The 14,444-nt window shown below is 42.5% G+C and overlaps 2 protein-coding genes across 3 annotated transcripts in view; one reads left to right on the top strand and one right to left on the bottom strand.

Annotated features, from left to right (window-relative positions):
* CDCA2 (cell division cycle associated 2) overlaps positions 1-8,872 on the bottom strand; it is a 43,891-nt gene extending 35,019 nt beyond the window's left edge. Inside the window, exons 1-4 of one of the 2 annotated variants that reach the window (XM_055578768.1) lie at positions 8,421-8,872; positions 7,501-7,564; positions 7,235-7,408; positions 5,833-5,978 (exon numbers count right to left, since the gene is read on the bottom strand). In XM_055578768.1, the coding sequence (XP_055434743.1) occupies positions 5,833-5,978; positions 7,235-7,408; positions 7,501-7,564 (384 nt within the window). In that variant the 5' untranslated portion in view covers positions 8,421-8,872. The remainder of the gene's footprint in view (positions 1-5,832; positions 5,979-7,234; positions 7,409-7,500; positions 7,565-8,420) is intronic. The other variant, XM_055578767.1, reaches the window with a different exon arrangement.
* Positions 8,873-9,480: 608 nt separating this feature from the next.
* The window catches only part of KCTD9 (potassium channel tetramerization domain containing 9), an 81,386-nt gene continuing 76,422 nt past the window's right edge, over positions 9,481-14,444 (top strand). Inside the window, exon 1 of the mRNA XM_055578769.1 lies at positions 9,481-9,667. Coding sequence (XP_055434744.1) covers positions 9,620-9,667 — 48 coding nt within the window. The 5' untranslated portion in view covers positions 9,481-9,619. The remainder of the gene's footprint in view (positions 9,668-14,444) is intronic.

Below are 14,444 nucleotides of genomic sequence, written 5' to 3'. Positions count from 1 at the left end.
CCAGGCAAGAATACTGGAGTGGGTTGCCATTTCCTCCTCTAGGGGATCTTCCTAACCCAGGAACTGAACATGGGTTTCCTGCACTGCAGGCAGATTCTTTACTGTCTGAGTCACCAGGGAATCCCCTAGGGAAAGTTAAAGGGACAGATAAAGATTTGTTTGTGCTAAAGGAAAATGACTCAAAAGAAAAGGTTGGATAAGACAAATGCAGAAGGGAAAACAGGTGAAAATAACACACATGGTCACAATAACAAAGACTTGAATACTCAAGTAACTTATCTACTGGGAAGTTGTAAAGGATGGGAAGTGCGTATCTATGTTTATGATAAAAGGGATGAAGAAGAAAGAGGGCTAGTTTTTCATTGAACACAGTAGGAAGTCAATAGCTAATCCCTTAATACTGAAAGAATAAGAAGCAGCAGTTAGGAAAAAAAAAAAGAAAAGACAGCCAAGTTGGAAAGGGAAAAATAAAACTGTCACCATTTTCAGATGACATATGTACAAACACAACCACACTCAAAAACTGTTGGAAAAAAGAAATTCAATAAAATTGCAGAATACAAAAGGAACATAAAAAAAATCTGTTGTGTTTCTACACTCAAAGAATTATAGGAAAGAAGACTTAAGAGAACATTTACAGCTGTATCAAAAAGAATAAAATACTAAGAAATAAACTGAACCAAGGAAGTGAAAGATCTGTATCTTGAAAACTGTAAGACATTGATGAAAGGAACTGAAAAAAGGCACAAATAAATGGAAAGGTATTTTGTGCTCCGGTACTAGAAGAAGCACTTGTTAAAAGGTCCACACTACCCAAAACAATCTCCAGATTCACTGCAACCCCTGTCTAAATTTCAACAGCCAAGGGAACATTTCATGCAAAGATGGGCACAATAAAGGACAGAAATGGTATGGACCTAACAGAAGCAGAAGATATTAAGAAGAGGTGGCAAGAATACACAGAAGAACTGTACAAAAAAGATCTTCACTACCAAGATAATCACGATGGTGTGATCACTCACACTTACCTATAGCCAGACATCCTGGAATGTGAAGTCAAGTGGGCCTTAGAAAGCATCACTACGAACAAAGCTAGTGGAGGTGACGGAATTCCAGTTGAGCTATTTCAAATCCTGAAAGATGATGCTGTGAAAGTGCTGCACTCAATATGCCAGCAAATTTGGAAAACTCAGCAGTGGCCACAGGACTGGAAAAGGTCAGTTTTCATTCCAATCCCAAAGAAAGGCAACGCCAAAGAATGCTCAAACTACCGCACAATTGCACTCATCTCACATGCTAGTAAAGTAATGCTCAAAATTCTCCAAGCCAGGCTTCAGCAATATGTGAACCGTGAACTTCCAGATGTTCAAGCTGGTTTTAGAAAAGGCAGAGGAACCAGAGATCAAATTGCCAACATCTGCTGGATCATCGAAAAAGCAAGAGAATTCCAGAAAAACATCTATTTCTGCTTTATTGATTATGCCAAAGCCTTCGACTTTGTGGATCACAATAAACTGTGGAAAATGCTGAAAGAGATGGGAATACCAGACCACCTGACCTGCCTCTTGAGAAATCTGTATGCAGGTCAGGAAGCAGCAGTTAGAACTGGACATGGAACAACAGACTGGTTCCAAATAGGAAAAGGAGTACGTCAAGGCTGTATATTGTCACCCTGCTTATTTAACTTATATGCAGAGTACATCATGAGAAACGCTGGACTGGAAGAAACACAAGCTGGAATCAAGATTGCCGGGAGAAATATCTATTGATATTTCTCCTCAGATATATCTCCTCAGATATGCAGATGACACCACCCTTACAGCAGAAAGTGAAGAACTAAAGAGCCTCTTGATGAAAGTGAAAGAAGAGAGTGAAAAAGTTGGCTTCAAGCTCAACATTCAGAAAACGAAGATCATGGCATCTGGTCCCATCACTTCATGGGAAATAGATGGGGAAACAGTGGAAACAGTGTCAGACTTTATTTTTGGGGGCTCCAAAATCATTGCAGATGGTGACTGCAGCCATGAAATTAAAAGACGCTTACTCCTTGGAAGGAAAGTTATGACCAACCTAGATAGCATATTCAAAAGCAGAGACATTACTTTGCCAACAAAGGTTCGTCTAGTCAAGGCTATGGTTTTTCCTGTGGTCATGTATGGATGTGAGAGCTGGACTGTGAAGAAGGCTGAGCGCTGAAGAATTTCTGCTTTTGAACTGTGGTGTTGGAGAAGACTCTTGAGAGTTCCTTGGACTGCCAGGAGATCCAACCAGTCCATTCTGAAGGAGATCAGCCCTGGGATTTCTTTGGAAGGAATGATGCTAAAGCTGAATCTCCAGTACTTTGGCCACTTCATGTGAAGAGTTGACTCATTGGAAAAGACTCTGATGCTGGGAGGGATTGGGGGCAGGAGGAGAAGGGGACGACAGGGATGAGATGGCTGGATGGCATCACTGACTCGATGGACGTGAGTCTGGGTGAACTCCGGGAGTTGGTGTTGGACAGGGAGGCCTGGCGTGCTGCGATTCATGGGGTGGCAGAGTCAGACACGACTGAGCGACTGAACTGAACTGAACTGAACTAAAATATCACAGAAATGAAAGGAACAATCCTCAAGCTTGTTGTTCAGTCGCTCGGTGGTCTCTGACTCTTTGCAGCCCCATGCACCACAACACACCAGGCTTCCCTGTCCTTCACTGTCTCCTGGAGTTTGATCAGACTCTGTGACTGAGCACGAGCAATTTTCAAAGTGTCGCACTTTTAAATGTGAACAGAGTCAAGGATCACTAGGCATCTGAAGAAAAGATTTGAGCGTGAGCCAGAACCTAAAACAATTAAGTAGTAAAATGAGACCCTGAGATCTAAGGAAGAAAAACCTATAATGTCCTCAACAGGCCACCGTGAGAGATAGTCCCATCATGATATTTTATAACAGCAGGAATGGAGCTTCCAGAATGAAAAAGAAGGCCAAACAAAGGATAGGGAATCAAAGATAAGTTGAATGAATGAAGGAATGAATAGGATTTTTTCATTCTGTAAGCTAAAATACAACAGAAAATGCCTTCAAAATTTCAAAATTTTGAGGGAAAATAGGTCCAATCCAGATTTCGATACAGAATAAATCATAATTCAATTATGTTGGTAGGATAAACTTTGTCAGAGATGCAGAGGCTCCAGAAAAATGAGGCAGTGCACCAAGAAAAAATATGAGATTATGGAGAAAGGAAATACAAATAGGAGAGAAAAAGGAAATTACCAAGGATGGTGAAAAGAAGTCATGAAGTGACAGCTGTCCAGCAAATCTAGATCGAAGCTAATCTAAGTCAGAGTGCACTTAGAAATGAGAAAAGAATGGATGGACTCCTAAGATTTACAGTTCTGTCAGAGTGTAGGGATTCTCAAGATTACGTGATAAAAGATTAAACAAAGAAAGAAACAAAAAATGCAGGAGATGCAGGTTCGATCCCTGGGTTGGGAAGATTTCCTGAAGAAAATGGCAACCCATTCTAGTATTCTTTATTCTTGCCTGGAGAATCCCATGGACAGAGGAGCCTGGTGGGCTACAGTCCAGGGGTTGCAAAGAGTTGGACACAGCTGTGTACACATGCACACAAGCACACAAACACCACAGATAATACACAATAAACCCTTATTTAAACCAATATTGTAATTGGTTGTATTGGCAGGAAGGGGAAAGTGTTGGAATAGTTATGGTTAGGAGATGTGAGAGAGCAAAACCCTCATTTTTCACAGAAATAAAAACAATGACAGCAAATCTAAAACATAGGGACTTGCCTGGTGGTCCAGTGATTAAGACTCCACGCTTGCAATGTCATGGCTGCCAGGTTTGATCCCTGGTTGGGGAACTAAGATCACACGTGGTGTGCAGCACAGCCAAAACAACAACAAATACCACGCTCCAGGCAGAGTTGTAATTACTTCATATGTATTAATTTATTCATCCTCATAAAACTCTTGCTACTATTATAACCCATTTTATACAGGAGGAAAAGGACACAGAAGTCAACTAATCTGCCAAAGTCACAATGAACTAACAATAAACCCAAGAATCAAACACCAGCAATACAACCCCACAGGCCATGCTGCCGTCTACTCTAACACAGTTCTCAAGTCTTTACACTCTAAAAAATGAGCACTTCAGAGACTCTCAATTCATGTGGGTTGTATCTATCAAGAGTATTTCAAGAACTTTTTCAGAATTGTGGACATTTTTCTTTAATGCACCATAAAATTCAATAAAGATTTCTTAAAGGTTAGTTGCAATGTCAAATACGAAGTTCAAATTAGTTAAAAATTAGTCAAAAGTTCAAGTTAGGCCAATGAACTTTTCATATTATGTTATGTTAGAATCCATGGGCTTATCCTGCAACTTGAAGGTGTATTTTGCAAGCACTTGTCATGCAGAAAATACTGGTTCATTCAGCTGTGCATATCTTTCAAATGCTGACATATTTTATTATGCAATATCCAAACATCACATTCATTAATAGCCTCAAGGATCCATCAGAAAAGCAGTCACTGGGAAGTTGTCTAGTAAGTTCAGAGTGGTGGTGAATACAAGTTTTTCATAATCTGATTCTCTCTCAAAAACTTGAATTTTTTTCATTGGGAAGAAATACCTGTCTTTCCTTGAGACGGCAAGTTCACTGTTCATTTCTGAGAAAATGCCAGCCACATTCCCAAGTCTGGCTAACCATGTCTGTTTGTCATATAAATATGATGTTCCATGAAAATAATAGCTAGTTCAACTCTCTGCGCCGACCAGTCACATCCACGATTTTTCTGGAAACATCCACCACACTTTGGTATGTACTTTGAAAGTGCGTGGTGTCCACTTCCCATTTCATCACTCATAATATTTCAGGGTTGAAAAATTAAAATGGATGATTTTTTTATTGCTTCATCAAGGAAGTTTAGTGATACTGGACTTACTATTATTTCCTGTGAATGCTGAAGAGTGATGAACGTAAAATGACTGCTTGGTGCTATCAGCTTTTACACCATGAATATAACATCAACAGAGTGAAAAAAGGGCAAATTAACATCCTAGTGCTGTTTCAAAACATACTTTTGACCTCATGGACCTCTTGGATGGGACTCACAGATTCCCAGGAACCTACAGATAACTTTTGAGAAGGCTTGCAGTGCAGTAAACAGCCTTCCATATACACAGGGTCTAAAACTGAAAGATAAAGAAGTGTCAATAAAAGTACCTTTTCAAATAGGAAGGTCCAGACCAAAAGAGCCAAAGAAGGACAAGCCAGAGACTGTCTTTCACCACAAGTCTTCTACTATTTGACTTTTTAGAAGCATTTATTAGTCTAATAAAAATTGGTAAAAACATCTAAATACTTTTCCATCAACAGACAAATACTTAGCTCCTTTCCACAAAGTTATCCCAAATATATTTTATGGGGTGGGGGGGGACTCTTATTTCTACACGCCAATGCATAGTAGTTATTATTAGACACTTACAGATGAAACATTAAAAGAAGAAGGTTGGAAAAACAAACACTGCCTCACCTCATTACACAAAACCAGAAAGGAACTAGACAGCAACTGGCAAACAAAATAGAAAGCTCTTCCAGAATGCCATTTCCATACAGCATCTCAAAACTCTTACTAGATCCATGCTCAACATCAACATTTCTGCTAAGGTCAAAATCTCTGTAAGACACAGAGAAGATATCCTCTTACCAGATTCAAAACAGATGAGGTGCACTGCAGAGCTCCAACACTGTACAAAAGCTTTCTAAACAGAGCAAAACATCCTCCTAGAAGAATTCATGATGGAACTTAGAAGAACACCATACCTGAAAAGGGGAAGTCTGGGTCAATGAAGCATTCTTTAAACTCCGCTGCTCGGCAACGAAACGAATTAGATGGTTTGTTTCAGGAAGGCCCCGAAGACCAACTGTAGACCGCCGTCTGGATTTTTTAAGGTAGGGTGATGACTTTCCTGTAATGAAAACTCTCTTTTATGTTGGAACAAAACAAAAGGCAATCATCAGTAATCATGCCCTGAATACCCCCATGATCCACTAGCCTGAGAGAGAACATGGTAAAAAAGTGATACAGAAATCTAAATGGAAAACTGTAAGGAAGACTGTTCAAACATTATCAGTTTTTGGGTAGGGACCTTTGTTTTGACTACTGATTTATTCCATGCCCTGGAGCTGTGCCCACAATATAGAAAGCGTTTATCAAATAGTTGTATAACACATTTGAATTAACACGCCTCATATTTTGTTTCATATTTCCTGCACAGGATTGGTATCGCTTGCTTTGGACTAAGAATTTCCCTTTATGAGAATTAGTCTAATCTCCAAGGACAATCTCCCCCTTGGCACATACTTTCAAGTTCTGCTATCTCAAGACGATTTGTTTCTCCTTGATATTTGTCTACCTTCAGCACATTACCCTGAATTCCAGCTGCACACCTAAACACACAAAATAAGTCTAGCTTTCTAAAGGTCTAAGAGCATTCTTCTTCTTCTTCTTTTTTTTTTTTTTTTAAAGTTGCGGCATGCAGGATCTAGTTTCCAGACCAGAGATCCAACCTTGGTCCCCTGCATTGGGAGCTTGGAGTCTTAACCACTGGACCACCAGGGAAGTACCAAGTGGGATGTTCTTGAGAAGGGAGCACAGGATGGTTTGCCACTATGGTCTTGTCTCCATCATGTGTTATTAAGCTAGTGCCCTTTGGCTTTCAAGCACATTTTCCTCCATAGTTAAATGCTGTTATCTCATTCCATTCCTATTATTTATTTCTTCTCCAGGAAAAACAGACTTCAAAAGTGAATTTTATTTCTACTCTGTAAGGGAGATTAGCCCGGGTCAATTTTCTGTTTGTAAGTTTGAAGAGGCATACCCTACTCTTTCAATTTCATATTTTCTTAGTTGCCTTTCAACTTTCTCTCATTTTTGCTATACATGACTGTTGAATGTATTACTATTTAGGGCATACACCCTCCTGTATTCCATGTGTTGGGTCAAAGAGCAATTTGCACACATATCCTTTTCCAGTTTAAATACGGAGCATAGCTGTGAATCAGGAACAACATCATCTTGGTGCCCTGGCACCCTGATCTAGTAAGTTTGAGAGCCAGTCAATTTAGATACATAACATACTAAGCTAGATGGGCTAGGTGAACAGTACAGAGTTTAATTTTTAAACTTTTAAAAGCACTGCAACAAAGGGACAACAGTTCTTACCTGAAGAGTTATTTACAAAGCTTTCAGGTGAAATTCCCAATTGCTCCACAGTTACTGTGGACAAGTTCAAAGGTGATTTAAAAGTCTCTGATGTGTAACAATTAGGAGTCATTTCAGCTGCCTGCTTGTGGGGAGTTACAAGCTTCCCATTTCCCAAAACTAAAGGGGTTTTTCCTGAAACAGACAACATATGGTAGAGGTTAAACATCATTAAAAGATAGATATTTAAACCTTAAATTTCACAGAGACAACAGATCTCTACATACCAGCGTTATTAATAGGAGACTCCTTGGTTTGAAGGGGCTCGCAGTCTTGTGAACAAGTATCCATCTAAAGAGAGAGAGGAGGAAAAAGAAAATAACCTCACCTCCAAGATTAATGTGATTTGATTGAGATCCTCTTTCAAGACTGAATTCTAATACAATCCATGTTGTTGCTGTTTAGTCGCCAAGTCGTGTTCAATTCTTTTGTGTCCCCATGGACTGTAGCCGGCCAGGCTCCTCTTTCCATGGGATATCCCAGGCAAGAGTACTGGAGCGGGTTGCCATTTCCTTCTCCAGGGGGTCTTCCCGACCCAGGAATTGAACCAGACAGCTCCTACGCTGACAGGCGGATTCTTTTTACCAGGGAAGCCCAACACAGTCTACTACACTGGCACGAAAACGGATGTCAAAAGACTACTTTAGGACCTCAAATTAAAGAGGAATGGAGGAGACTGCTTTTCGGGATGAAACGAAGCAGACCCCGTAAGCCAAGGATTTTCAACTTTAGGGAACATCAGACTCATCTGGGCACTCTGTTAGAGACGCACCTTTTGCAGACTCCCCAAAATTCAGGAGGTCTGCCCAGACCTCAGGAGTTTGCACGTTAAAAAGCACGCGGGTGATCCAGTGGAACACACTGCTGAGAAAACCCTCCGAAGAAACAGATCTGCGGCACTGTGCTGTGCTTAGTCGTGTCCGACTCTGCGACCCCATGGACTGTAGACAGCCAGCCTCCTCTGTCCATGGGACTATCCAGGCAAGAAGACTGGAGTGGGTTGCCATTCCCTTCTCCCGGGGATCTTCCCAACCCAGGGATCGAATCCAGGCCTTCCTCATTGCAGGCGGATTCTTCACCGTCAGAGCTACCAAGGAAGCCGAATCTGCACTAGTCTCTGAAATCCCAACCAGATGACTTGCCTTACCTCCCGTAGGGTTTATTTTGAACGCTACTCCGATGAATGTTGGGGCTGCCGTACCTTCTAGATCTCGGCTCTTTGGTCCTGAAGCATTCGCTCGAGAAAACAACTATCGGCCGCCAAGCCATCCGCGGGGGGCTCCCAGATCCCCCGCCGCCAACACCCCAACCTGAGACCGGAGTCCCTTACAGCCTTCCTTCCGCGAGGGCTCGGACCGCCGCCTGATTCAAATCTCCAGCCCCGCCTCCTCGGCGTCCGGGCGTTACTCTGCGAATCTCTACGCCGCCACCACATGCACGTGTGCGCGCGCACCCCGAACCCTGCCAGGCCTCTACATCGCCGTCCCAGGAGCAGGAGAGGCTTCGTGGGCTCGAAGAGACACCACCACTAGCTGCCGATAACACACTGACCAAAGAGACCAGCTGTTGACCTCTGCCCGCAGGGACTACTTTCTGTGACAGCCTCGCGGAAGATCCCTTCGGGTAGTTTTTGTACGGTACCCCGCCTTTCGATTGGATGCTGCAAACTTCGAAAAGAATCCTTGGACCAATCAGGACAGAAAAGCGGACCGGCTCTTACCCAATCAGCGAGCCCCAGCCTCAGCCGTTTCCTCTGTGGGTTGGGCGAGGGGGAGGTGTTAAAGTTGGGAGGCGCTGACTGGTTATGGATCACTTCCAGCGCTCCACCTCCGTCTCTCAAACCCCGCCTTCGTATGCAGATTACTTCTACCTGGTGTTGGCTTTGCGCCTGCTCAGTAATGCTTTGAGCCGCCGTTCGGCTCCAGGTTGAGCTCTGATTGGCTGATAACCCTTCGCTGTCGGCTAGACTGCAGCTTCTCTTCCCTCCTTCCACCTGGGCTGGGTTAGTAAGAGCCCACCCAGTGCAGGGGGACGATTGGTTGAGTGCTGCCCTGCGCTGCCGGATGATTGGCGGAGCTTAGAGTCAGTCTGGGAGAGGTGGGGGAAGGGCCCCAGACTGACTGAAGAGCCCAGGGGCGGGGTGGGAAGGAGGACCGGCCAACCTTGGGGTGTGGGACGGAGTGTGCGTGCTTGTGTGTGTGTGTGTGTGTCAGTAAAGGAAGGAAGGTGGCGAAGGGAGGAGAGTCCGAGTGGGTGGAGGGAGGGGAAGGGCGGGAGAAGAAAAAGGTGGGAGGAGAGACAGGTGGGAGGGTGGCGACTCACTCAGGATCCGGTGGGGGCAACGCAATGAGGCGGGTGACCCTGTTCCTTAACGGCAGCCCCAAGAATGGAAAGGTAAGGGGGTCAGGAGGAGGCGAGGCGGGCCGGGCTGCGGGGGGCGAGGGCAGCGGAGTGCGGAGCGGGCTTGCGGGGCAGAGGGCTGAAGTTGGGGAGAGGGACTGGAAGCGGGGAGGTGGGCGTGCGCCGGGGCAGGGGGCGTCCGGGAGGAGGCCGACCTTGGGTCCCTGAGGCCTCCCCAACCCTGGGATCCTTAGCCCGCGCCTGCCCTTGGACTCCCCAGCTGCTCTGGGGATAGGCGCAGGTCAGTTTGGGCTTAAATGTTCTCAAGACCAGGTGTGGGTCCTGGAGTACAGAGGACTTGGAGGGCGTGGGGACGGTCACTGTCACCTGATGCTCAAATTCCGCTTCCCACCTCCGCCAAGACCCCGCTGCCCCCCGCCCGTGGCTGCAGAAGGCGCTGGTTCCCACCTTCGTGCTGAGTAATGGTCCGCTCCAGAAAGTGTTGGTTAACAACTAAAGCATTTAAGGGTGATCAGGTGAAAACAATTAAAACTTTCTATCGTGGCTAAGTAAAACGTTCTCTCAGCCTAAGTCGAATAGAGGGATGAAATAATAGTGACCTTTTCTAGATGGTCACCTCCCCCCCCCGCCCCCCAGCTTTTAGGATCCCACAGCACCACCGCCGCCAAAACTTCTGTACTCTCTTTATTAATATTTCGTACTATTTTAGTTTCTTAGAGGACTGGGACAATAGACCGAAGTGGATGGATTGGACATTACTCTTTGCTGTGTTAGGCCTTTGTTGAGGGTGTGGTGCAGAATATTTTTCCATCGCTGGAGCAAGCCAAAATGTATCCTGTTCCTTCTCAGCCCCTTGCCCCACCCATAAAAGTTGTTCGGCGTCTTTGGAAAATTTGACCGTTCAAGGCAGACATTTATGGTGTGGCTAAATGACATCTAGAAATTACTAAGCAACAGAGTCGGAGTTGAAGGTAGATTGGGCTCCCTGTCTTATCTGCCAGCATGTTTTCCGCATCTTTTGCACAAACTGTAAATTTTTAAATAGCGCAATTGTGCCACGGTATAAAAAAATGGCTTTCCAACTACTCTGCAGTTTTGAGTAAAAGTGCTCTAAAGATTTGAACCACGCTGTAGTTTTTTGACTGCAATTATCGTGTTCTTCTGTTTTTTAGAGATTTAGTATTCATTAAAAGAGAAGTAGCATAAATTCAAGTAATTGAGTTTTCATAAATTCTTCACAACATTCACTTTATTTCTGACTATTAAATTCTTCTGTACCTGGTTTGTCTGTTGATAACTACTACTACCCAAAACATATGTTGTTACTGAAAGAAATATTTAGTATATCCAAAGTTAAAATTGTAGTATGTTCTTGAAAACAGGCCTGTGACTGACCCTTTTCTTCAACATCTCTGCTATGTTATTTCATGGAAGACAAGATGTTTAGACCCAGCCATAAATTTTTAACTACTTCTCCTGAAACTACTGAGTTTTATTCTTGTCAAAAATTGGCTGGCTTAGTCTTGCCATATTTTTATTAAGGTGGCTTTTTTTTTTTTTAAACGTACTTTTGACTAGGTTAGCTTTTTGGATTTAAATATTAGTTTACTTAAATATTTTGCTAGAGAATCTCGGAAATTGGAAAAAAACTTCTCAAATAGTTAATTACAAACATTATAAAAACCCATATTGGAAAAGGCTAATATGATTCAATATTGAAAGTTAAGTCAGGGGCTTCCCTGGTGGTCCAGTGGTTAGGATTCCGTGCTTTCACAGCCGAGGGTGCAGGTTCAATCCCTGATCAGGGAACTAAGATCCCACAGGCAGTGCGAATCAACAAAAAAAAAAATTAAAAAGACATGTGATAATCTTTACTGCTTAACTGAAAAACATATTCTGTGCCGAAGTTTTCAGTGTTTCCTCCCCTCCCCTTAAACTGATTAAAAAAAAATACTATTACTGATTTTAAAAAATTACTCTTATTTGACCAAAGAAAGCAGAATAATACATAACAGCCTGCATTTTTGTATAGATGAAGTGACTGTACTTAGCCGGGGTTGGCATGATCTTGACATGATTTTCATGAAACTGAAACAGAGCACTACCGCAAGATAAACAGTTTGGTCTCTTGTCCACCAGTTGGAATATCTGTGTCACTTTCATTATCTCCATACTTAACCTAGCTTCTGTTTTTGTTATCCGGCCCTAAGAGTAATGCCTGTTTTTTTTTCACATAAGTTTCCCTCCTTTAAAGCTTGTTGAGCAATTGCCAACACTGGGTGGTGAAGCTTGGGGTTGGGGAGGCAGAGTCACTGCAGATTGTTGTTCAGTCGCAAAGTTGTATCCAACTCTGCATTTTTTAGTCACTGTCATTTCAGTTCAGTCGCTCAGTCATGGCCGACTCTTTGCAACCCCATGAATCGCAGCACGCCAGGCCTCTGTCCATCACCATCTCCTGGATTTACTCAAACTCATGTCCATAGAGTCGGTGATGCCATCCAGCCATCTCATCCTCTGTCATTCCCTTTTCCTCCTGCCCCCAATCCCTCCCAGCATCAGAGTCTTTTCCAAAGAGTCAACTCTTCGCATGAGGGGGCCAAAGTACTGTAGTTTCAGCTTTAGCATCATTCCTTCCAAAGAACACCCAGGGCTGATCTCCTTTAGTCACTGTAGAGGACAACATATGCTCACCACGACTTTTGACTTTGTATATTGAGTAAACGGAAGTATACTGAATGTTTTGATGTTGAAGACAGGTTGCGGGGAGGGGTGAGTTGTGCCTTCATTAAAGTGACACTTTCCCAAGTAAGGTTGTCTACCTCACAGGGCGTGCAAGAGGATCCAGTAATTTAAGAAGAAATACTACACCTTTTAAGTTTTTTTTGTTTTTACTTAAAGATACAAAATTACATCAAGACTTGATTTGGCCAATCTTGAAGGACACAGGTGCTTTTAGTCCTTGAGTGCGTCAACTGGTTAGCTGCTCCCTAAATGTTTATTGTTCTTTGAAATAGTAGCCAATGATAATCGGATGAGATCATCCCAATTAGCAAGACATTTAAAAATATTTTCCAGCACACAAAGATCACTTTAGACTTTTTTTTTCTTTTAATGTTTAAAGTCAATCTTATATTTGGCAGGAGTTCACTAAATTTAATGATATATATTTAAGGGATTTTTACTGGTTGACTCATTGTCTTAGGTCATTAAAAGTCCTTTTCTCATTTGGGAAATTATGTTTTCCCTGCCAGTGGTGTATACTTTGTAAATTAGTTTAAACTCTGAGCCACTGGGAAGTAAATGAATACGTGGATATTTGAGTATATCCCCCCAAGTGTTTCATGGATGGGTGCCTAGTCAAAAGAACTTGAAGGCCATATTTCTAAAAAATTGGACTCTTTAAATTTTCATTTTTTTAAGTTGCTACCAGAGTCAGGTTTGAATCTTTCATCCTTTCTCCACATGCCTCGGAATTCCCGTTCTCTTTTAAAATTCTCTGTAACGGTTGGCATCAAGGAATTTGAGAATGCAGTGAGTGGCTTCTGAGCTACCTGATGTCAGTTCCATGTTTCTGAGCGTTGTGGACTTAAGTTGCTTTTTCTTTCTTCAGAATATTCAACCAGGCTTTTTGTATACCTTATTCATTGATTAAATTAAATCAGCAGTGACTGAGTACTGTCATATGAAGCACCATGCCAGGCACTGCAGCCATAGTGGGATGTGAAATAGATCTTAATTCTGTGCCGATGTTTACAATCTTGGCCCAAGACCTGTTTAAATCTGGCTTTAGAATTAAGTCAGAAATATGTTGTTAGTAAGTATCCAGAGTTGAATTTGTTGTATTAAGTTGAAGAAAGGTGAAAAATCTATGTAAAGCGTACGCATATTGAAATCAAAATAATAAAGAAACTTGCTTTCTGGATTTGCGTTCTCCATTGAATACATTTCTAAGAATTCATCCATATTGTCCCACATAGTGATAGTTTAGTCATTTTCACTCCTTTATAATAATTATGCAAATTATATACAAATACTATCACAATTTACCCATTCTCCTGTCAATGGACAGTTGGGGTGTTTATTTTCTTTATACTTTGCTATGAAGTTGATAGTCCTGAATAGTGTGGCATAGACTGGTGCGCATGTGCAAGTGTCTTTCTAGGGGAATGGTTTGCACACTTTAGCATGCATTGGAGTCTCCTGGAGAAACTGATCAACTATTGCTAGGCCCCACCCCCAGGGGCTTCCCAGGTGGCTCCCCGGTAAACAATCCGCCTGCTAATGTAGGAGACTCGAGATGCAGGTTCCATCCCTGGGTTGGGAAGATCATCTGGAGGAGGAAATGGCAACCCACTCCAGTATTCCTGCCTGGAAAGTTCCATGGACAGAGGAGCCTGGTAGGTTATAATCATGGGTTGCACAGAGTCGAACACTGGGCCACAGAGCACATACCACCCCCAGAGCTGTAAATTCCCAGGGTCTGAGTTAAGGCTAGGAGTTTAATTTTTAATCTACTCCTTAATGATCCTAATGCTGTTGGTTTAGAGAACTCACTTTCGAGAACCACTGCTCTAGGGTTGTAATTATTGGATGTTAGTTTTTGTGAATGTTTAGTTGTTTTAAGAATGTCAAATTTTTCAAAGTCATTGCAATAATTTATATCCCATGAGCATGGCATAAATCCTCTCGTTAATCCATATTCTCTTCAACACCTGCTGTGGTCAGACTTTAAAAATTTGGGATATTTTAATATGTCTTAGAGTCATCATTTTTAGAAATAAAATAATTTTAATTTTTTAAAATGTATGAA

Source organism: Bubalus kerabau, chromosome 4, assembly GCF_029407905.1.
Source record: "Bubalus kerabau isolate K-KA32 ecotype Philippines breed swamp buffalo chromosome 4, PCC_UOA_SB_1v2, whole genome shotgun sequence".
Taxonomy (NCBI): Eukaryota; Metazoa; Chordata; class Mammalia; order Artiodactyla; family Bovidae; genus Bubalus; species Bubalus kerabau.
Note: the sequence above shows the minus strand (reverse complement) of the source record. Positions and strands in the feature narration are given on the sequence as shown.